We start from the raw sequence: 23,719 nt of genomic DNA, 5'->3' as shown, positions 1-23,719 counted from the left end.
AAGGGATAATCTTAAATTGTTGTTAATACTAATGATAATGGTCCTGTTTCATATATAGGCAAGACAATCAGAAACATTCTATTTTATAAAACATGTACATAATAATATGTCATTTATTCGTATGATAATAATAGTGGAAGGAATGTTCACATATGTGCACGATAACCTGGCTCAACAAGAATAGAATCAAGCTAAGTACTGGTGTACTCCTGACCTCTTGTGGAAGAGACAAATACGACATATATCAATTAGCTGTGAATTACGTATCAGTCCAATAGAAAGGGAAACTGAAATATGGTGTTGTTTCGAATATTATGTATATAATATGTTGTCAACATGACCAACATTGCACCTCTATTCTGATTCATATTATGAAACCGCAATAAAACTACACGCATGCGCACAATGTACATAAACCGGAAATGTTTTGACAATCGTCCCTCACCGGAAAAACTCCATTGCCCGTCAGCCTTTTGTTTATTGTCTGAAGTCACGAGGTACAGTGCTGTAGTTTTTGGGCGGATTTCGTTTGTCTGCCTTACTCAAGAGTGCAACAAAAATTGTCTCATACTTGACATTTCATTGTCGAAGCATCAAGAGTCAGCCAAGCCAGAAAAAGCAGTCCGCAATGGGTAAACGGAGTTAACTACAGTACAACAACTGACGCTTTCCTTCGGTCAGCAAGTTCAACATGATGCCCGTGAGTTTCGTTACAGAACATTTTTGAGTGTGACTACTCGAATCCATGCGTTTCCCTACGAACGTCATGAATGCGTGCCTTGAAACTCTCTTGCCTGTGTTTGCCTATTGAGGCCAGCATTATAAACATACAAACGTAATGATGCATGCATTATATCAACGCATAAGGAACCAGAACATTAAAAATAAAATTTGTGGGACTCATTTACAACCCATGCATTTTAATTCACAATCATTATTGAAGATTGAAGCTTTTACCGTTATTTGTGGACCAATGTAAAATGGTTCACCATTCCTCAACACCGATTTGATTAAACAGTCCTTGTTTTTTATTTTATTTTTTTTAAACCACCTGTCATATTTTCCATATAGACCATCCAGAACTATTACGTTTTGTCATGCGCAGTCTTTCATTTACAAACAACTTTTCATGTTTTACCGTTTTGAACGGAAATAAGGGATTTCAAACAGAAATTCACCCAAGTTTGAGCCATCTTACTAGGCAAATCAGAAATTAATCAAGCATAAGATTCAACCACTAAGACAGTTTTTATTTTCCTGGTCAGGACTGAAAGTAAATAACTATAATATGACATATTAATCAAAGCATATTAAGTGACTTGAAATGTTTTAAGTTATAAATCTGCCACTTTAAAAATTCATACTAGATAATCAATCATTATGCTTTTGCATTAAATATATTTCTGTGACAGAACTTCTATATCCAGTATTAATAAGTGCAGAAACACAATTTTGAATGTGACAATTTAGGGCTGCTGTGGCATAAACCTTAATATGGTTATTAGGGGTGTTAAAAAAAATCGATTCGGCGATATATCGCGATACTACATCGCGCGATTCTCGAATCGATTCAATAATAGGCAAAATCGATTTTTTTTTTCTTTTTTTTTTTTTAGGATTCACACCTTAAGCATGGAAGAAGGTTATATGAACGGAACATTAAGCCTTAATATTTTATTTTAATGCTGTTTAAACATGAAACAGATTACAACCTCTATAAGACTGAAATTTCAGATAAATAAATAATACATTTTCATATAAATCTTACACTCTACAAGCTTACTGATTAGTATTTTCTAAATTTGAATGAAAAAAAATCGCAACAATCGACTTATAAATTCGTATCGGGATTAATCGGTATCGAATCGAATCGTGACCTGTGAATCGTGATACGAATCGAATCGTCAGGTACGAGGCAATTCACACCCCTAATGGTTATGGTGTCCTCATGAGTTTGTTAAGCATTGCCCTGTCTAACACTCAGACATTAAAGCCAATGTGCTCTTCTCTTTCGAATGTCTTATTTCATTTTTTTTGTACACACAAAAATACAAAGTATATTCAGGGAGCCGACTCACCAACTCTCAAAAACATAATAAAATATTGCACTCTATCTGCAACTTTGTATCTAACATTAATCTGTGCTAATCTGTGCTAACAGCTGCTGCTGTTAAAGGAGGGGCAGCATGGCTTGGCTTTTTTTTTTTAAATTTATTTATTTATTTATTTTTAAATGTTGGTCTTGCATACTATTTCAAACAGATAAAATGAAAGTACCGAAAACTGAAAAGATCATTGGTCTGATTAGTAGTACACTATACATTATATTTGCATGTTTTGGTGACCAAGCAGCAAGCGTTCATAATGACATAAGTTGGGTTTAGACCATCGCGAGACAGAGTCTATTTTATCTACTGATGTGTTGTTGAAAAAGTAAGTAATGAAAACTGCCGAGATATACCCTAAATCTGACGGGATACAAATCAGTAGCTATTTCTACCTGCAATTGCTACATGACTCTCCATGCAAACACTGTCCATGTGCTGGTCTTGTGTGTCATTAGAATATGAGTACAGAATATGAGTAGAGTGCTATTTGCAGAGGATAGTGACTGGGCTGGCCCGTAAATAGACCTGAGGTACGCCCTCAAAACTTGTCGTTTGTCAAATATGTACTTGTGTATACAGTTCCAGAACTTTACAAAAGTCAACAAAAACAAGCTGGATGTGAAAAGAGTGACAGGCGCAAGAACATTGTCATTCCGTATGTATCAGGTCTATCTGAAGAACTCAGAAGGAATTTTAGCTGACTCAGCATTTGGGACACTTCAAAGTCAAACCTGGTAACACCTTGAGTAAGGCTGTGCAATTAATCGAAATTCAATTACAATTTCAATGATTACACTCCACAATTACAAAATCAGCATAATCGTAAAAAAAGAAAAAAAAAAAAAAAGGATTATTAATGCCAATTTTTGATCATTTACATTTATACATTTGCACCTTTTTATAATAATAAAATAACTAAATTTAATAAATTTTGTTTCATCCAAAAGTAACTTGCATAATTAGTGTTTAAAATAATTTTATTTGTCTTAATATTTTTTTTAATTTGTTTTGTTTTTTTTAGGTTTAAACATTTACTTGTTTTGTACAAAAAAAAATCATCTACTGTGCACAGTGCACATGCTGCACTCCAACTTCAAGTTTTTGCCAACATAAATAAATAAATAAATAAATATTATTTTGAATATATTATTATGAATTCTGTTTGGTCCAAAAGGATCTTACATAATTATAGCGTTTCTTTCTTCTTTTTTCTTTTTTTTAAATTGGTCTTAACATTTTTAAATGCTTAAACATGTTCTATTTATGGACCAGAAATGCACCAAAAAGTTTGAATAATCATGATTTCAATCATTACCAAAATAATTGTGATTATTATTTTTCCCATAATCGAGCAGCCCTAACCCTGAGACAAAGGCTTGGTACACCCCAAAGACCGGACACCCCTAACCCAGAAAAAAAAAAAAAACAATCTTGGTGTATGCTGTTCAGTGCACTGAGAAATTTGCTTATGTGTATATTGGGAACACTGAGCAGGCATATGGTTTCAAAACAGAACAGTCAAGGTCGAAGTTGATTATGCACTAGAGCGCAGTCACATATCTGCATGCATAAAAACAACTAAGTAAATGCAATGGTGGTGACATTTGTGTGATAATTTACCTGATTAAATATGGACATGAATATGTCATGCAGTATAAGTGTTGAAGAGCTCCTCCTATATTGTTTTTCATGCTTGTAATGACTGGAGTTATTTCAATTGAATAAGTGTTGAAAAGTGTTGTTTTAGTATCAGTTTTTAAACTAAACACCTATTATTATCAAACCAATTGTTTACTGTAGTCTGTCAAAAATAGTTATCCGCACTGCACATTTAATTTCTAATGATGTATGGAACAAAAAAATTTGTACTGTTTATACAGCATGTCATGTTCTGGAGAGTAGTGTGTACTTTCTTGTCCATTAACTCAAGAAATCATTTTCCTGATAACTTGATGCATTGAGCGGCTGCTTCTCAGTAAATTATGCTGTACTTATCTGACAGCTGTTTTGCTTTATGCTCGTTATTAGGGAAAGAAAATGTCATTATTTAAAAAAAAAGAAAAGAAAATGCACATTTTTTGAACTACTAGTTAACTTGAAGTTATTATGCTTTAAAAATATCCTATATAATGTATAAGATGTGCAATTTAATTTTCAATAAGATGGAAACATTTCATCTTCTTTCCCTGTTGTTACATGCAAAGCTCTTTTGTTGAAGTGAGGCAGTCGAAACTTGATGAAATGTCTCCAATATATTAATTCCATTAATTTTGGGGGTGCTGAAACACCCCTAAAGTAAATCCAAGCACCCCCAAAATTTGAGCGCTGTGAAGATTTCCCTCCCACCTCTTCTCAACTGAGGTGCAAGACAAGCACTCGTTCGTGTGCAGTCTTCCGCTCACTTGAAGTAGTTTGAGTGAGTAGCTCTACTACCTTACTTAAACTAATATATGTAGCAAATTTCTTTTTCTACCACTCAATAGCAACATACTATATTATTGTAACGAATATTTTTGGATTGACTTCCCCTTTAAATAGTTTTGACAGCACACACAGAGACATTCTTTTTGTCTGTCACACTCACACGTCTACTGCAGCAGCAGGGAACACAATGTGCTGTTATTTTGTTTTGTAATTGGGTTTGATGTCATGTGAATTTCATTTCATTTCAAAGTTGGCAGTGATGGAATTCTTTTCTGAACTTTGAAATCCAGGAAGAAGTACAACAGGAGAATCGCATGCGACACCTGCAGGGCATTTTGCGCTATTACGTCTTACAAAAAAAGCCGTTTTTTTTTTTGTTTTTTTTAAAATCCATGTCAGTTGGTTTGTTTGTAGGTCTACATGACTGCAAACAACCAAAAACCACAACCGTGAAAGTTCTGTGTACATGGAATGACTTGCCTCACATACCATTGTGAGGTAGAACCAATTCACCTGTGAATTTATATTTTATTTATTTTTTAACTTTACTCAAGGGCAATCTGGATCATTGTATGAGGAATCATTATATGTGGAGCCTAATCAAATGGTGTGGATGTGCTTAAGCAATGATATTGTACGAATATGTGACATTTTATTTGACATTGCCTGAACATCTTTTGTATATTTATTTTTCAGATGACATTCGAGGCGTCAAGTAACGTGACACTCCTGTTTGACTTCTGGCATGTGAGCGGCCCTGGAGGTATTCATATGCAAACCCATTCCAAAACATTTTAATATCATGGAAAAATTCATTTTGTTTTCCACAATTCCATTCAAAAAGTCAATTATAGATTCAGGGACCACAATTTAAGTGATTTTGAGTATTTATTTGTTTATTGTTACATATTTTGGGGCTTCCAGCTCATAAAACCTAAAAAATAACAGGATTTCCAAAAATTAGATTACAGTGAAGAAATCGCCATAAATACTTCTTAGTTTTTGTAGGGGGAAGAAAAAGACAGAAATTAGGATCACATCAAATTAATGCAATTTTTAATTTTTTTTTAAATATGTCAATCTTTTTATTTATTTATTAATCTTATTTTGTGTTATTTTGTTCACTTGTCTTTACTGATTTGTATTCCACGTACACCACTTTGTATGCAGCAAAGGTTGTTTTAAAGTGCTTTATAAATAAAGTTGAGTTGAGATATTTTATATAGCATTTCCCCCCCCCCCCCCCCCCGCTGGATGGTAGTTATTGTAGTTTATCTTAAACCAATTTAATACTTTTTCTTATTTTGATTAGGTTAAAAAAAAAAGATAATGTGATGAACTCACATGGGAGCGCCCCAAAATTGAGTTTGTTTATTTGAACATGAAAAAAAAAATACTTTAAAAAATAACAATAATATCTGGAGAAAGTGAAATTTCTGCAGAAATTCCGTGGGAATGTTGAAAGCTGAATGCTAATAAAATATTTCCCAAGTGAGATTTGAACCAACGCCCTTGCATGTCTCCATAACGCCAGGCAAGTATTTAACGTGAGCCAATTTGGCTTGTTGAAAATCATGGTTAATGGCCTATTTATATGTACAAGTGTTATCTGAAAGTACTCTCCATTCATTTAGATGGAACAATGGAACGAATGATATCCAATGTAAAAATGCAAAAAAATAAAATAAAATTCACACAATAGCGCCACCAAGGCACCCACCATTCATTTACCTGGAAAATAGGAACAAAGATATTTGGTATACATGTAATCACTTAGCACAATTGCCATGGCTACATTTGCAATGTACAGTTGGAGGTGGGATTCGAACCCACGACCTCCTGGTTACTGGACAATATATCGTCGTCGTCATGTCACAATATTAAAAGCAGCACATCTGTTAAAAAAAAAAAGTCAGGTTGAATTCCATTTGTGCCGTTCTAGCACCCTCTGGTGGCTAGTTTTTTTTTATTGCAGTTTAATTTTCACAAGGCATGTTTAGGCCCTTATACGTTTCCACGCTAATGGTCAGACGAAGGGGAACGTAATTTGCTTGTGAACCGAGTCAATATGTGGAGGAACTCAATATGTGTGTGTCTTAGCAACTAAGTATTTATATATTTTTATATATATTCATATATTTTTTTATTTTCATTACTGTATTGTACAAAGCACAATATTTTTTTTGTATGAGCTAATTTTTCATTTTTTTTTTTTTAACAATTTTGTGAATTTTTTGTATCGCCATCCTCCCCACAATATTGTGATAATTATCGTATCGTGGCCTTCGTATCGTGATATCGTATAGTGATGTTTGGATATCATAACAACCCTACTGGACAATGCATTTTACAAAGTGCGTCACTGAGCAATATCACAGAACTGGTAATGAAGAGAAGTTGTATGTATGGAAGTGGGCGTGGAAAATGGGACTTAGAAAAAGTTCAACGTCAGTCCCATTGAAAATGAATGGGGAAAAGTGGATATTTTAACATTAATTTGTGCGAATACAAAAAGTTCTGTGAAATCAGACGATATATATTCCCAAGATGGCGTGAATTTTAGAAGCAAGTTGAAATTTGAGCGATATAAATCGGAAGTATTATATGGGAGTTATTACATGGTAAAAAAGTGTGGAGAATAAAAAGACGAATAAAATATGAAACCATTCGCACAAAAATTCAACAAAATAATAAGTCATCTCCATGTTTTCTTAATTTATTCTTCATCCAAAATTGACTATATTAAACCATAAAGATTTCACGATATAGTTTCTGCTCGAAATCTTTGTATGTCCCCTCAGGTATGTTTCTGTCAGTGCTGGTGGTCATGCTGCTGACAGTCTTCTACGAGCTGCTCAAAGTGTGGAGGGTGTGGCTTAACAGGAGGAGCACAGCGCCGGCTCGGTATTCCACTCCTTATGCTAGCGTGCCGCCGGCCTGCGGGAGCGACAGCAATCCTGCGCTGGAAAGCAGCACCTCTCAATCCTCGTTGACTCCCAAAGAATCAAGCCCTCTCTTTCCAAGCAACAGGAGAAGGTATTTTCTTTCTAGTCGCCACAACTTGGTTTTTTTTTTGGACAGATAATGCGCTTTTTTTTGTGCCAAATTGTTGCTATGATCAAATGACTTTCTTTTCAAGAGACTTAAATAAATGGATAAAATAATGATCTGCATCCTGTCCTCAGCTGGTTGCTCCACGGAATCCAGACATTGCTCCACTTGCTGCAGGTGACGTTGGGCTACATGTTGATGTTGTGTGTCATGTCCTTCAACATTTGGATCTTCCTCGGCGTCATCGCAGGTTCCACACTGGGTTATTACATCTCATTCCCGCTGATAGATCAGCATTGATGGACAGTACAAGCTAGGATGTTTTCTCCCTAGCATTAAAAGGATCATGTTTTTGGTTAGGATGTGCTGTTTTGATGCTTGGGGGTTAGTTTTTGCCAAATTGTGAGGGAAGCAGTTGCTTGTGTTAATTTTGTTGTACACCAGATAGAACACTCATTTGTTTTGTTAAAATAAAGGGGAAAAACAATGTGCGTTAAAAAATGTCTCTGATTCAAAAGTCATTTAATCTTTGCACACTAAAGTTGAATTCATTTGTACACATGATATCAGTTATCTGTTGCAAAATACTGCAGTGGCCACTTTGAAGAATTTAATTGTGGGATTTTACTCACGCTGAATGACTCATCAGGAGCACTTGGACGATTTTTATTACAATGGGTATCACCAAAAGTAGAAATAATCTAACGGCACTGTAACAATTGTACACCCTGTCTGTAGGAAATGACATATTAAAGAGGTGATTGATGATGTGCCTTTGGGGGAGTGGTTGAATGCCTGATATGGAAACTGTCAGATCTTTTTTTTCCCCTTTTTTTTTTGTAAATAAATTTCAGCAAAATTGCCACAAAGTCCGTTTTCTTGTTCACAATGATAAAACATGAAGAGCTGACTGAAAATGAATGTCCTTATCAAAGCAATTGATGATGCATAATGGATAATACAGGTGCAGTAATAAATGTTAATCATTGTAAATCTTATGTTTTCTCATACTTTGTGAAATAATGGGTGTGATCTTACAAGTACATTCAGTTGTAGTTTTGATTAAATAGAATGCGAATATAATATTCACATTCTATTTAATTATTTAATTTTTCAGTTTGTCAATATTCAGAATATTGATGTTGGAGGGAAAAGAAATCTATTTTAGATTGCTAGCCTACATTTGTGGGCTGTTGATCTGAGCCATGAAACTCCAGGGCTGAAAATGAGTCCCACTCTAGTCCTGCTACTGTGATTAGTTGTTATTTTAATTAACTTTATTTAAGCTATTTTTAAGATCATGTTTTTCTGTAACGCAAATAAAGTTGAGTTTAATCAAACTAATGTTAGTGTTATAGCTGTTATTTTCTAAAATAATTAACATTTTCAGATTTTGGGTTCATTCATTTTTCAAATTTGCTCTTAAGTAAAACTCAACGCGCAATTTAATAACGTATAAATCAACGTGCAACATACTGTAACTGAATTTATTTTTTATTTTTTAAGTTAATTCATAAGAAAAAGAGCGTTTCAAGTGACCATGTGGACAATAAAATTCCACCAATTGAATTTGCGGGTACTGAATCGCCGTTGAAACCGTCCAATGGGCGACAGTTTTCCTCGGCTCGGAGAGGACCAACTTCCTTGGATTTTAGCGTATGCGGTGAGACCAGTGTGTGTATGTGTACGGCTACATGTCAAGCACGGCAGCAGGACCGATATAGAACCAACACCGGCACTTACATCTTGCGTTGTGTGTTTTACGAAATTATTTCGTGAGCGGACTGCAACAGCGCCTGGACTGATATGGCGACAGATATAATCAAAGGTGTGGACAAAGTGTCTGTTGGTAAGGAAGAAACCAATGAAAATGTGCGTGCTAAGTATGTTAGCCACCTAGCTGCTGATGACATGTGTACACTACCAATTGCATCAGTCACAGATATGCTAACAGTTAGCATGCTAGTAACTCCCCAGTTCTCAGATTCACTTCTGTTTAGACGAATTTACGATGAATTAATATACTGCCTACGTGCTGTATTACGTGCTAGAGTTAAAACGGACTTATGAAAATGAAGTTATTGTAGCGTAATGGTAACCATCACAGCTGTCATTTTGCTGCACAGAACGTACTGTTGCGTCAGTCAATTACGTTCACTTATCATCACGACACAGTTTAAAGAAATCCTGTCAAATAAACGTCATTAGTCGCCAACTGTGGTATAAATCATTGTTTTGTGAAGAAGGAGATTGAATGAATAGAAGAGACTAATATTGTGCATTCCTCATAATAATAATAATAATAATAATAACTATTATTATTATTATTATTATTATTATTATTATTATTATTATTATTCATTTTTTATACATTTTGGAACAACGTCTTAAGGCTCTTATAATAATTAAAGCTAACAGTTTGTGATTTATTGTTTCACTAGATAAAATGGTTGTTACACTCAATCGTTAGGTGACGTCATTTGGGCTACATCATGATGCAGTACCTAAACCGAAAATGAGTTCATATCGTGCGACCAAACTCAAGATTATTAAAAGGCTTAAAAAATGTTTTTAAAAAGAAGGGAATTTCAAAATAAATTTTCTTTCATGTCAGCTGACCGGAATGACCAAATCCAACACAGTGGCTACCAGCAATTCCATTTATGTTAAACTTTAAGGAGAGTGGACCATGAAAGAATAATAAGAAATATGGTTCGCTCTTTTTTCATTCCATTAGTACATTACATTACATTTGTACATTGTTATATTCCTTATATGGATAAGTTATATATATATGTATATGTATATATATATATATATATATATATATATATATATATATATATATATATATATATATATGTATATGTGTATATATATGTATATATATATATATATATATATATATATATATGTATGTGTATATGTATAGGTAACTTTCATTAAATATTTTTTTGTAACTATTGCCGAAATATATGATTCTGCTTCCATCCATCCATCCATTTTCTTGACCGCTTATTCCTCACAAGGGTCGCGGGGGCTGCTGGCGCCTATCTCAGCTGGCTCTGGGCAGTAGGCGGGGGACACCCTGGACTGGTTGCCAGCCAATCGCAGGGCACACAGAGACGAACAACCATCCACACTCACACCTAGGGACAATTCGGAGCGCCCAATTAACCTGCCATGCATGTCTTTGGAATGTGGGAGGAGACCGGAGTACCCGGAGAAGACCCACGCGGGCACGGGGAGAACATGCAAATTCCACCCAGGAAGGTCCGAGCCTGGACTCGAACCGGAAACCTCATGACTGGGAAGCGGACGTGCTAACCACTCGACGACCGTGCCGCCGTTTCTGCTTCGATGCACAGAAAAAAAAACAAAAAAACCCCTGCTCCCTTTAGTCACCAAAGCATACATTCAATAACAGGAATAGAAACAATCTCGCGCACTCACTGTACAGTAGCTATATGCAAATTTACAGCAATGTACGTGATTTGGGCGTTTCATATCATCTTGCTGACAATCAGTACCACCAATTGAATTGGTGGGTACTGAAATGACTTTGAACAATGTCCAATGTGCGTCAGTCAGAGAAAAGGACCTCCTTATTTCGATTGTAGCAAATACAGCAGCAAAACCAGTGTGGAGAGCTACTAGTCGTGCACTACAACAGGACCAAGCAGAGACCGACTTGCCTCTTTTGTTATTTTTATTTTTTTTTAACATAATAATATAGTCACCGGACTAGAAAAGTACCTGGACTGATATGGCAACAGATATAACCACAGATGTGGATCAAGTGGCTGATGGTAAGAAAATCAATGAAAGTCTCCAGGCTAAGTACCACTATATTAGTCGCCTTACTTCTGGTGACATATGTAGTACCTTACCAATTGTAACAGTCGCTAACATGCTCGCAGTTAGCGTGCTAGTAATTCTCAGGATCTCAGATTGACTAACGTGCTGAATTAACGTACTGCTGAAATTAGTATTGTTTTACATGATAGGATTATAAAACCGACATCCAAAAATGAATTGTCGCCGAATGGTAACCCATTACAGCTGTCATTTACCGCACCGGATCTACTGCTACATCAATGAATTTCATGTATTGCAACATAATTGTTCTCACAATTTCTGTAAAATAAATCACGTTTCCTATCACCTGCAGTATAAATCATGCAGTCATTGTTATGTGTAGTGATGCAATAAAAAATTATTGTGCATCCGTACAATGGCTTCCCCGAAATGATCATTTTGTTGTCACGCGAGGCACAACATTCAATGTAAAAAGATAGACTGACAATCATTTAAGATAACAGTTTGTGATTTCATTGCTCTAAGATCCAGTGCATGTAAGTGTTTTACCCCCTTTTATACAGGTTTGTATTATGGATTTATTAGTGATTTAGCTATTCAGATTGAAACCGAAAATAGCAGTATCCTTCCTTATCTTTGTTCTAATATGCTCGAGCCTTTATTGTCCAGCAAAGTGAAACCTGACTGGCTTGCTTAACCTATTTCCTTATCGAGGTTACTTATTAGGGCCTCAATAAATTAATACAGCCGAGATCCGGATGCTTTGGGTATTGTGCTGTAACAAAAGAGTATTGAAAAAACAAAAATGAAAAAACTGTGAAATATACAACACAAACAGGTCGTCTTTAGAATGGCAGAAACAAAAGGGAATATTTTCAAATCATTTAACTACTGAAACCAAATTAATTGCAGGCTTAACCCTTGCGCGATTATGAGTCTAATAAATTAAAATAAAATACTTTCAACCAGACCAATTAATTTTGTTGTTGTAGCACTTATTTAGTAATAAATTACTACATTTTCCTTTGTAATCAATCTCAAAAGAAGAGCTGTGTGTAGGTTTAGTGTGTGTATTACAACTGTACTTGTGTACCCCAGGGGAAGTGTACGTGTCGGACAAATGTGGCAATGACCAGGATGGAGATGGGTCCGAGCAGAAACCATTCAAGACACCTCTCAAGGTAAACAAATATGAACTCAAATTCAAAGATGCCTATTGCCAAGGTGATTTGTGTCTTTTTTTTATGTGAAACCACTTTAACTAATTTGCTCCCAAAAATGTGTAAAAACGTTCTATTTTAAATATTGCCATGGTCCCAAAAACATATTTATAAGTTTTTTTTTATGCTTTTTTTTTTTAAATGCTAGAGCATACAGAAGGCTTTGATGCAGCCTCTGACCTGAAGAGGTCGCTTTAAGCAATGGTAGTTATTACAAACAAAAAAAAAAAACGTCCAGCAGGTGGCAGCAGAGTATAAGAGATCAACCAGGATTATGTTGCCACAGCTCTTTTCCCCAGTGTTTTCAACAGGTTTGTGAATAATGAGGAAACTTAGCTATATTCTAATGGTGTTGGCTGCAAAACAGAAACAGATAGAAATATACTTTTGTTTTTTCCCTGATGAAAGAAGAGACTCTAATCTTTCTTTTGGTAGCTTCTAGGGGTGTTAAAAAAAATCGATTCGGCAATATATCGCGATACTACATTGCGCAATTCTCGAATCGATTCAATAGGCGGCTGAATCGTTTTTTTAATTTTTTTTTTTATTTTTTGTTTTTTTAAAGAGCTCAGAATTGTTCATTCGGTAGTCTTACCGATTCAACGTCTTATCATCATTGCCTTTTTTTTTTTTTTTTTTTTTTTTTTTGTGTGAATCGATTTTTAAACTTCCATTTTTAATGGAAAAATATTCAACAAAACGTCTGACTTCGGGTTAGAATTCACACCTTGAGCATGGAAGAATGTTATATGAACGGAACATTAAGCCTTAATATTTTATTTTAATGCTGTTCAAACATGAAACAGATTACAACCTCTATAAGACTGAAATTTCAGATAAATAAATAATACATTCTCATATAAATCTTACACTCTACAAGCTTACTGATTAGTATTTTCTAAATTTGAATGAAAAAAATTGCAACAATCGACTTATAAATTCGTATCGTGATTAATCGGTATCGAATCGTGACCTGTGAATCGTGATACGAATCGAATCGTCAGGTACTAGGCAATTCACACCCCTAGTAGCTTCCATGTTTTATCGCAATATAACACAATATTCTGTGGGCCTTGCAAATTCCAGTAAAACAGCGAATGGGGTTGCTTCAGCGAAAATGGCTGCGAGTGAATGAGTTAAAGTAAAATACCAATACCACAAAACACTCTGATCTATTAATCTAGTATGAAGTAACAATTTACAAGGTCAAGCTATCCTCCAAACATAGCCATCCCCAAACTTAAACTTATTAAATGCTGATTCAACTGAACACCAGTGAGGTACACTCACATACCATGGGCATCAAGGCATCAATCATCATCATCATCATCATCATCATCATCATCATCATCATCAATCAATGGTGTCCAAACGTGGTCCTCGAGGGCTGGAGTCCTGCAGGTTTTCGATGAGTCCCTTCTCCACCACACCTGAAACACCTGAAGCTCATCAGCAAGCTCCTCATAAGCCTGATAACGATCCTGCTCATTGGAAACAGGTGCGTCGGAGCAGGGAAACATGCAAAACATGCAGGACTCCGGCCCTCGGGGACTGATTTTGGACACCCCTTCTCTAAATGAACTCCAGCGTTTTGAATTACATTTTCAACTCCCATGTATTTATTTTATTTTATTTTTTTCATAAACGTTATATTGTTTTTTTTTCTCTCAGGAATGGTACTAAGAATGTTAGTGATATTTTCACTCAGATATCTGATGATTGTGTTTTTGATTTACCTTCACAGGCTCTGCTCTTCATTGGCAAAGAACCATTCCCTACAATCTACATAGACTCACAGAAAGAGGAAGAGGTAGCAGGATTTTTTTGTACACATTTTTTTTCTTTTACTAGAGCTTCAACTACCGGTAATGTTTATTTCAATAATTGAATAATTGGTGTATTGTTTTTCTATTAATCAGTGAGTCACTTGTAAAACCAAACATTTTTAATGTCTATTCTTTTATTAAAAACAAAAAAACAGGGCGTGACTTGAAATTAACTGCAAAAATGTGCAAAAAAAAATAGCTTCATGAAAATCAAAAGCGCTCTTAAAGGGGAATTGAAGGGACAAGAATATTTTTTTTTTGCCTATGTTGTATGTGGCAGAGTGCATTGAGCAACACAGCGAGTGACTTACATAATAATCGTGCAACACAACAAATTGATCATGAAATTTTTGCAAACACTTTTAATATGCGATTATTGTTGCAGTGGTATTTCTCATTTCTTCTTTCCTGTCCACTGAGTAAATCATTCTGTAGTAAATTTAAGTGTAATGCGCTCTTTTGATATATTTATATACTACTGTATACTGCACTACTTACAAATATGTATACACTCTAAAGAATTGATACCTACAGCATTGTACCTAACAAGTTGTAGTAAGTTTAACTATTTTTGGTATCGTCTTTGTTTCTGTCAGCGTTGGGCTGTGATCTCCAAGACGCAGATGAAGAATGCAAAGAAAGCTTTTAACCGTGAACAGGCCAAGAATGAGTCCAAAGAAAAGAAAGAAGTACGTTCATCGGTTGCTGCAATACCTACTTTTTTGTCGTTGTTGCTTTCTTCATTAGTCTGACTGTTGTTGTTGTTGTTTGTCCATGTTTGTAATACAGGCGGGAGACACTGAAAGGAGAGAGAAGAACCTGGAAGAAGCCAAGAATATCATTATTGAAAAGGACCCCAGTTTGCCAGATCCGGAGACGGTTCGTCTTTGGTTTTAATGTTGTTTAATCCACATTCATAACTACATTTTGATAAATGGAATGTTAATATATAAGCAACATTCTTAATGTCAGAGCGGGAGTCACTTGCGCTTTCCTTTCTTCTTGTGTTTTTGCAGGTAAAAATCAATGCTCTGGGACCAAAAAGAGGTCAGAGAGTCAAAGTGTTTGGATGGGTTCATCGCCTTAGGCGACAAGGTTGGTGGTAGTAGAGCTGTCAAAATTAATCAACTATTTTAATAATTGAATAATCATTTTGAGCCATTTTTAATTTAAAATTGTCCAAAGCCTCTGATTTCAGCATATTAGCAGTTGTTGTTCACTTATTTCTTTCGTCCTTCATGAAAGAAGACTGATTATCTTCTGTGGTTAATCAAAATAAGACATTTGCAAACATCTTTTTTTCTTTGGAAAACAATGACCGAACTGGTAACATAGTAAATCAATTATCCCTTTCTTAAATCACAAAATGAAAATAAATCTTATTAGTCGATTAATCAATTTAATAATCAACAGATTCATCAATTCACAAAATATTCGAGAAGTTGGTAGACTTCAAATCACACGTGGATGGATAGTGACTGCTCTCCAAAAAAGTTAACCTATTTTAATTGAATTGTGTTTGTCTACAGGGAAAAATTTAATGTTTGTCGTGCTGAGAGATGGAACTGGTTTCCTGCAGTGTGTGCTGTCTGATAAACTGGTAAAAAGAACCCATTGTGACCTTTTTTTTTTTTTTTTTTTTTAAAGATTGATAGTGACTGGCATCACTCATTGTTCTCCTGTGTAGTTATTGTTACACAATTTCACAATATTTATTTTTTTTATTATTATTTTAAAATCTCTGTATATAAACGTCTACCAACTGACTGGTCTTGTTCTTGTCTCCAGTGCCAGTGCTATAATGGCTTATTGTTGTCCACGGAGAGCAGTGTTGCACTTTATGGGACCGTGACGCCAGTTCCTGAAGGAAAGCAGGTGAACACGCCTGCTTATCATGCACACAAGCAGGAAAAATGCTCATATATTTATATGTATTTTTTTAAAATATTTTTTTCACCATTTTATTCAATGTAAAACACTAAGTTTCCGTTACTCTCCTAGGCGCCAGGAGGTCATGAACTCCACTGCGACTTCTGGGAGCTGATTGGCCTGGCGCCAGCAGGTGGGGCCGACAACATCCTGAACGAAGAGTCTGACGTGGACGTCCAGCTTAACAACCGACACATGATGATCCGAGGCGAGAACGTCTCCAAGGTCCTCCGAGTCCGATCCACGGTCACGCGGTGCTTCCGGGACCACTTCTTCAGCCGGGGTTACTACGAGGTGAAGCACGCTTTCAAGAGGTCATCTTAGTTTACTACCTGGTGGTAATGCAGGACCAGGTGGAGGGTTGAGCCTGGACAGCAATTTTTAACAAAACATTTTTTTAAAATGTGGGAAAAATATTAGAAACCTGCTTCCTGGTTTTTCCCGGCTGTAGCACGAGCTTCATGTTGCTTCTGTTGTGCTTCCATCACAATTTGGGAGTTCATGAATTGTCTGACATTGATGTTGGCCATAGAAGAAATTGTTGGCGTTTAATATGAATTCATTTGCCCCCAAAAATGTCTAAAAACGTTCTATTTTAAATATTGCCATGGTCCCAAACATGTATTTGTACGTTTTTATGTTTGTTTTTTTAATGCTAGAGCATAAAGAAGGCTTTGATGCAGCCTCTGACTTGAAGAGGTCGCTAAAAACAATGGTAGTTGTTGCAAAAAAACGGCCAGCAGGTGGCAGCAGAGTATGAGCTCAATCAGGGCCATGTTGCAACAAGCTCTTTTCCACAGTGTTTTAAACAGGTTTGTGAATAATGAAGAAACTTAGCTAATTGCTGCGAAACAGAAACAAATGTACTTTTTTTTTTTCTTGATGAAAGAAGAGACTCTAATCTTTCTTTTGGTAGGTTCCGTGTTTTTATAGCAATAGAACACAATATTCTGTGGGCCTTGAAAAATCTGTCAAAATCCAGTAAAGCAGAGCGAAATGGGGTTGCTTCAGTGAAAATGGCTGAGAGTGAATGAGTTAAGAAGGAATGTTCAATATCACATTTTTTTCCCAAACCGATACCAGTACAACCACCAATCTATTGAGTAGTCAGTGATACCATTTACTTTTGAGTAAATTCCCCTCACCCCCAAAAATAAATAAATAAATAAATAAATGACATTTTAAAGGATGATCTATATGTTTGCATTTGTGGTTGTGGATACAGAGACCACACTAATCCATTATTTATACATCTAAAAACTTTCAAATTTGATGAATTGATGTTTTAACCTTAAAATATTATTTAAAGCCCATCATGAAATTTTACCAGAAAATATACAACTAAAATTTTTCAAAAGAGAAAGTGAGTACAAATTAAGAGGAACAGACATTTTTTTTTCCGAACCTAAATATAAAACAAAACAAAAAGAATGATCTATTTCAACTCAAGGTGTCAGTCTAACAATCTGGATTGTTAAAACAAATTCTTCTCAGTCAATTTGGATTTTTAAATAATGTATAAAAGCTGCAAAAATATATGTAGCATAAAGACATGCAGTTGAATTATTTTTTAATTATTTTGTAGTATTGTTACACTGAAAGCATCATGACCACTCACTGTCATTCATTTTGTGTTGAATCTTTGTGTTGATCGGGGCAGACAAAACAAGTTTTACTTAGTTCTGTCCCCTTTCATTTCTTTTACTTTAAAGACTAAAATAAAATTTGAATTGAATTGAATATATATCGATAGCATTTTTCCTTTAAATGGGGACAGAATTTCATGTATCAAAAGTGCAAGTGGTATCAATCCTTTGGTATCGATTATTGGTGACTTCTACTAAGTGCTGAGTATAGTACGACTATTGGTCTGGGGAAAAAAAGTGGTATTAAACATCCCTACTAAAAGGTTTGTCTAAACAGTTAAACATATTGTCAAAAACATTTTTTGACAATATGTTTAATGCAGCCCCACTGGTCTAAATATGGTATCCTGGCTAATATTGTGTTAGTGGAATATGAGTTGAGCAGCAAAATCCATTTTTATCCATCTTAGGGGGCGGCCATTTTGCCACTTGCCGTCGACTGAAAATGACACCACAGTTGCTCAGGTCTCAGCTAATAACCAATCATAGCTCAGCTTCAGAAAACAGGTGAACTGTGATTGGTCGTTGCCTGAGCCCTGAGCAAGTGTGATGTCATCTTCAGTCGACAGCAAGTGACAAAATGGCCGCCGCCTGAGATGGAAATTGCTGTAGTTTGCTTCATAACTCTTATTCCACAAATGTAATATTAATCAGAATGTCTAAACTAGTGTGGTCACATATAACATATTATTGTCAATAAATGTTTATGATTGACTTCCACTTTAAGTAACCTATTTGCTTACTTATTTCCACGCACTTAATCAAGACAAGTCTTGTGACATCCACTTCCTGATTCCTGTGCAGGTGTTTCCTCCGACTTTGGTGCAGACTCAGGTGGAGGGCGGCTCCACGCTGTTTAACCTCAACTACTTTGGCGAGCAGGCGTACCTGACGCAGTCTTCCCAGCTTTACCTGGAAACGTGCATCCCTGCGCTGGGCGACAGCTTCTGCATTGCGCAGTCATACCGAGCTGAGCAGTCGCGCACCCGCAGACACCTCTCAGAGTGAGCATTCCAATCAATCTACTCTAGCCAAGTAAAACGAATGGGACTAATTTCCTGTACAGTAAGTCCACATTCTTGAGTGAGTAACCTTAGGGTGAACCCATAAAAGCAACCAGGTTAGTCACAAGTAGTTGTTGTCAGCTAATTTCTGTGTTAAGGTGCAGCACCGGCTGGCTTTGTACGAGCATGCCAAGCAAAATGAGGTTTGTGTGAAGTGGATGCTTCTTTTATGATGTATCGTCTCCATTATTTTCTGCGCAGGTACACTCACGTCGAAGCCGAGTGTCCCTTCATAACCTTTGAGGATCTGCTGAACAGACTGGAGGATTTGGTGTGCGATGTTGTGGACCGAGTGCTAAAATCCCCTGCCGCCGAACTGCTCTATGACATCAACCCGGTACCAGGCGACATCAACTTGGGGTGTCGGAGTCGGGGAATTGCATCCTAAAGTTGCCATTTTACTTTCGGATGATGCATTCCTATATTTCAGGACTTCAAACCTCCAAAAAGGCCGTTCAAGAGGATGAACTACTCCGATGCCATCAAGTGGCTCAAAGAACATGACATCAAGAAGGATGATGGAACCTACTATGAGTTTGGAGAGGTGAGCATGACACAGACAATGTTATTTGAATATTTTGCTCTCATGGAATCATAAATCTTAAGTCTGTAATTCACAACGGGTGGCTATAACATGGTGATGGTTATTCTACAAAAGTATTTATTAGATTATCTTGGTGGATAAACAGAACGAAAAGAGAGGACATTACAAAGACGTTATCTACCAAACAAGATGGCTGCTTGGTTAAATCTAAAGCAGACACTGTAATTCTTCCGATGGATGGATGGATGGATGGATGGATGGATGGATGGATGGATGGATAACAACCGACACAAGATTTGATTTAAATTTAGTGACTTCTTTTTGAGAACAGATCTTTACTATGATCTCAAACAAGGACTTTTTAATTTTTATGTGCACACATCTTTATTTATAGCTTAATTATTTCCTTAAAAAAGTTTTTTTTAAGTCTTTTTTTTTAATTCCAAATAATCTGAGAAACAATTGTACAACTGAAGTTCCAAAGCTTAAAGGGATACTTCACTTATTTAGTCCATTATAGCAATAAAAAGTTAATATTTTGTCTATAATTAATTTGATACTTTCCTTATTCTTCACGTACAATTAGTACAATTAAAAACACATTTTGCAACTTGCTGTCGACTGAAAATGACATCACAATGGCTCAGATAACCAATCACAGCTCACCTGTTTTTTAGGTTTGTCTGTGACTCACAAGCTGAGCTGTGATTGGTTACCTGAGCCCTTGTGATGTCATTTTCAGTCGACAGCAAGTTGCAAAATGTGTTTTTGAAGGGACTAATTGTACATGAAAAATAATGAAAATATCAAATTTATTATAGGCAAATATTAATGTTTGACAGCCAAAAATGGCTAAATAAGTAAAGTATCACTAATAAATTAGACAATGGCACCACACTGTTTTTTTTTTTGTTTTTTGTTTTTTTTCCAACCAACATTTCTTTTCACTGATTAGGGTGTACTTGACTGAAAAAAAAAATTTCACAGGGGGTAGGTACATCATTGAAAAAAGGTTTGCGAACCACTGCCTTAATTCACCTCAACAAAGAGTAGTTCCTAGCCAGCAAGATGCCACAAGATGGCGCCATCCATTCATCCATTTTCTTGACCGCTTATTCCTCACAAGGGTCGCGGGGGATGCTGGAGCCTATCTCAGCTGGCTCTGGGCAGTAGGCGGGGGACACCCTGGACTGGTTGCCAACCAATAAGATGGCGCCAAAGCAATGCTAATTTATTATACAAGAGTTTGACATGAACACTTAAATGGGAAATAGTTTTTCAACAAATAACGGGGGATACGGTTCCCCAAGATGTGCATTTACAAATGGCAAACTGAAAATACGTGTTGGTTCACTGGATACTGGAGCAGTGCTTCCTCTCAAAATGATAATTCACTAAGATCGGCCATGAATTCCTTTTATATTTGTCTTTGGTGTTTTTGTGTCTGTCAGGACATCCCCGAGGCCCCCGAGAGGCTGATGACGGATGCCATCAACGAAACAATTCTGCTTTGTCGTTTCCCAGCCGAGATCAAATCCTTCTACATGCAGCGCTGCGCTGAGGACAGACGGCTCACAGAGTCGGTAGGCACCATTATTGATCGCGCTGGCCTCAATTCAAAACTGTGCTCAACTCAGCCAAGGCCGAAAGATTCCTATTGGATCGAAAATTAAATTGCGCACCTTAGCGACTTTCTGCTTATGCTATATTGTGAGCTTAGTAGGGGACCTTATTTGCCTCTTCCACTCAATCACACTGCATTTTCATCGATGTATCAACTTGACCGTTTTGCCATGTCCGCCCCTCGCAGGTTGACGTTTTGATGCCAAATGTGGGTGAGATTGTGGGAGGCTCGATGCGTATCTGGGACGCTGAGGAGCTGTTCGAGGGCTACAAGAGGGAGGGCATCGACCCGACCCCGTACTACTGGTACACTGATCAGGTAACTGACCACTTTATGGTTGACTTGTTGCCTCCCCTATTAACTCATTCACTCGCAGGATTAGAGTCTCTTCTTTCATCAGGAAAAAAAAAGGATATTTCTATCTGTTTCTGTTTTGCAGCAATTAGCATTAGAATTTAGCTAAGTTTTATTATCATTTACAAATCTGTTCAGAATTATGGGGAAATCAGCTTGTTTTCAACATGGCCGCGGTTGATCTCTTATACTCTGCTGCCACCTGTTGCCTGTTTTTGTATTTACTACCATTGCTTCACCCATTCTCTGCAGTTGAGAGGCTGCATCAAAAAACTAGTATTAAAAAAAATATATATATAAACACGTTTTTGGGTTTCTTAAAACATTTAAAATATAACGTATTTATACGTTTTTGGGAGCAAATGAGTTAATTGAGCATTTTTCCTACTTGATATGAATTTTTTTTATGTTACCATTCAGAGGAAGTATGGCACGTGTCCTCACGGTGGTTACGGTCTTGGTCTGGAGCGTTTCCTCACCTGGCTGCTGAACAGACACCACATCCGAGACGTCTGCCTTTACCCAAGATTCATCCAGCGCTGCCGGCCCTAAACACGCACACATTCACTCTGACCATTATGTAAACGTCAATATTGAATCAAACACAGCAGAATTATAGATTTGTCCCGGTGTTTTTCTGTTGCCAGCTTCATTACTGGTTCCCAATATGGTGCTCATCCACGCTTCTGATTATGTCCCCGCAAAAGTGCAATCACGTTAGCTTAATCATGTCTACTTGCGCTGTCGACAACAAACAAACACATTTCCCCGTAATTGTGAAATACTGAATGTGCTTGATCGTTCCCTGCCTTAAATGTAATCTTTCTAGCTCTGTCTGTGCTCGGACTGAAGCTTTGCGATTATTCTACAATATGGTTAGTACCAAGTGGCAACAAGACTCAGTGTTTTTTGTTTGTTTTGTTTTTAGCAATTGTTTGTCAAATTTTCCTCTCCTGTCCAAATATCCAAGGAGGAAAAACTGGCAACATTTTCTTGTGTCTTTGGATTGTTTACAGAACAAATGTCTCTGGTTTTGATATAAGAACATATTGGAGGAGGTGTGGCAAGAAAATACACATTGCACACGGGTATTGATGATGCTGTTTATTCATAGTTGGGAATCACTTAAAATCACTATAGTAACATTGGCAATTTTGAAGTGCTGAAGAACATTTGATTACTGTCTTGCAAGGAAATGAACAAAAGTCGGGGCTGCTACTGGTGAATCAGGTGATTACGGTTACGTACTTAAATAAAATGATGCAAACAAACTGAGTAATTATTCTAGGGTTTGGTGTGTTACTCATTTAGTGAAACAACTTGAGATAATGAAAACACACACACAAAAAAACTCTTGACTATTTGATTAAACTATGCTGTTGATGTTATGAACATATAATTTGATCTTCTCTAAAGTTAAATGCAAATGTAAAACAGTTTCAATACGTTTTGCAAAACTTGTGGTTCCTAAATAGGAACTAAATGACACAATTCACAACGGGTGTTTCATCATGAAAGGACCTCCAATACATTTCCTGGTTCAGTTGGTGGCCACTCTGTGTCAGCAGCAGGTTGTTGCAGATAGAGACTGGACGAGTTGCAGAAAGTCATAGAAATGAACAAAGAGTGCATTTTAGGCTTGTGTTATGAATAACGATAACCAGTAGATGGCAGTAGACAATGCAAATGGTGATGTAATAGCATTCTACCATGTGGTATTTCGACACGTGTTTGGACTTGTATGGCATACATTTCTCGTTTTCACGTGTATGACAGTAAGAAAGACTACAGAAAGAAGGAAGTGCTTCAAGTAGATCAAGAAAAACCGGTAGAATATAAAACAAACGTAAAATCGAGGCACGCGAATATACGTACAATTACTAAAGTGCGTGTATATATTTATGCTTAAACGAACACTATATAAATTTGCATTTTAGTTAGAACATAAATGGTAATTTACACAAACGATCTCCACATTGTAAACATACATAACTGTGAAGTCAGTGGGCGTGTCGACTACAAGCAAGCAGTGAGGGTGGCGCTATGTTTTGGAGTAGGGTGACGTAGCAAAACGTAATTGATTTACATCACGTTGTCAAGCTAGAGGTCG

The 23,719-nt window shown here is 36.4% G+C and overlaps 2 protein-coding genes across 5 annotated transcripts; both read left to right on the top strand.

The window, feature by feature from the left end:
- The first annotated feature begins 461 nt into the window (after positions 1–461).
- Positions 462–8,581, top strand: slc31a2 (solute carrier family 31 member 2). 2 transcript variants are annotated; one of them, XM_077498236.1, is made up of 5 exons: positions 462–700; positions 5,229–5,295; positions 7,334–7,568; positions 7,718–7,760; positions 7,834–8,581. In XM_077498236.1, the coding sequence occupies exons 1-5, from the start codon at positions 692–694 to the stop codon at positions 7,867–7,869; spliced, it is 390 nt and encodes a 129-aa protein (XP_077354362.1). In that variant the 5' UTR covers positions 462–691; the 3' UTR covers positions 7,870–8,581. The 2 variants fall into 2 exon arrangements, with proteins under 2 accessions (XP_077354362.1, XP_077354361.1); XM_077498235.1 differs by having other exon boundaries at positions 464–700; positions 7,718–8,581.
- Positions 8,582–9,221: 640 nt separating this feature from the next.
- nars1 (asparaginyl-tRNA synthetase 1) lies at positions 9,222–22,884 on the top strand. 3 transcript variants are annotated; one of them, XM_077497932.1, is made up of 15 exons: positions 9,222–9,411; positions 12,501–12,583; positions 14,367–14,432; positions 15,045–15,137; positions 15,238–15,327; positions 15,465–15,543; positions 15,978–16,048; positions 16,237–16,323; positions 16,450–16,671; positions 18,828–19,027; positions 19,289–19,424; positions 19,518–19,631; positions 21,083–21,214; positions 21,442–21,573; positions 22,030–22,884. In XM_077497932.1, exons 1-15 carry the CDS (start codon positions 9,390–9,392, stop codon positions 22,159–22,161), a joined length of 1,659 nt encoding a protein of 552 aa, XP_077354058.1. In that variant the 5' UTR covers positions 9,222–9,389; the 3' UTR covers positions 22,162–22,884. The 3 variants fall into 3 exon arrangements, with proteins under 3 accessions (XP_077354058.1, XP_077354057.1, XP_077354059.1); XM_077497931.1 differs by having other exon boundaries at positions 9,223–9,432; XM_077497933.1 differs by lacking the exon at positions 9,222–9,411 and adding an exon at positions 9,437–9,455.
- The last annotated feature ends 835 nt before the right edge of the window (positions 22,885–23,719 follow it).

The sequence above is a fragment of the Festucalex cinctus genome, chromosome 15 (genome assembly GCF_051991245.1).
Source record: "Festucalex cinctus isolate MCC-2025b chromosome 15, RoL_Fcin_1.0, whole genome shotgun sequence".
NCBI lineage: Eukaryota > Metazoa > Chordata > Actinopteri > Syngnathiformes > Syngnathidae > Festucalex > Festucalex cinctus.
The sequence above is the reverse complement of the archived record's forward strand: the minus strand, read 5'-3'. Positions and strand labels throughout refer to the sequence as shown.

Coding starts and splice junctions, on each gene's coding strand:
- nars1 (XM_077497931.1), top strand. CDS start 9,390: ATGGCGACAGATATAATCAAAGGTGTGGACAAAGTGTCTGTTG. Junction 16,672..18,827: donor TCAGCCGGGGTTACTACGAG/GTGAAGCACGCT, acceptor ATTCCTGTGCAG/GTGTTTCCTCCGACTTTGGT. Junction 19,425..19,517: donor TGCTCTATGACATCAACCCG/GTACCAGGCGAC, acceptor CCTATATTTCAG/GACTTCAAACCTCCAAAAAG.
- slc31a2 (XM_077498235.1), top strand. Junction 5,296..7,333: donor GCATGTGAGCGGCCCTGGAG/GTATTCATATGC, acceptor ATGTCCCCTCAG/GTATGTTTCTGTCAGTGCTG. Junction 7,569..7,717: donor TTTCCAAGCAACAGGAGAAG/GTATTTTCTTTC, acceptor TCCTGTCCTCAG/CTGGTTGCTCCACGGAATCC.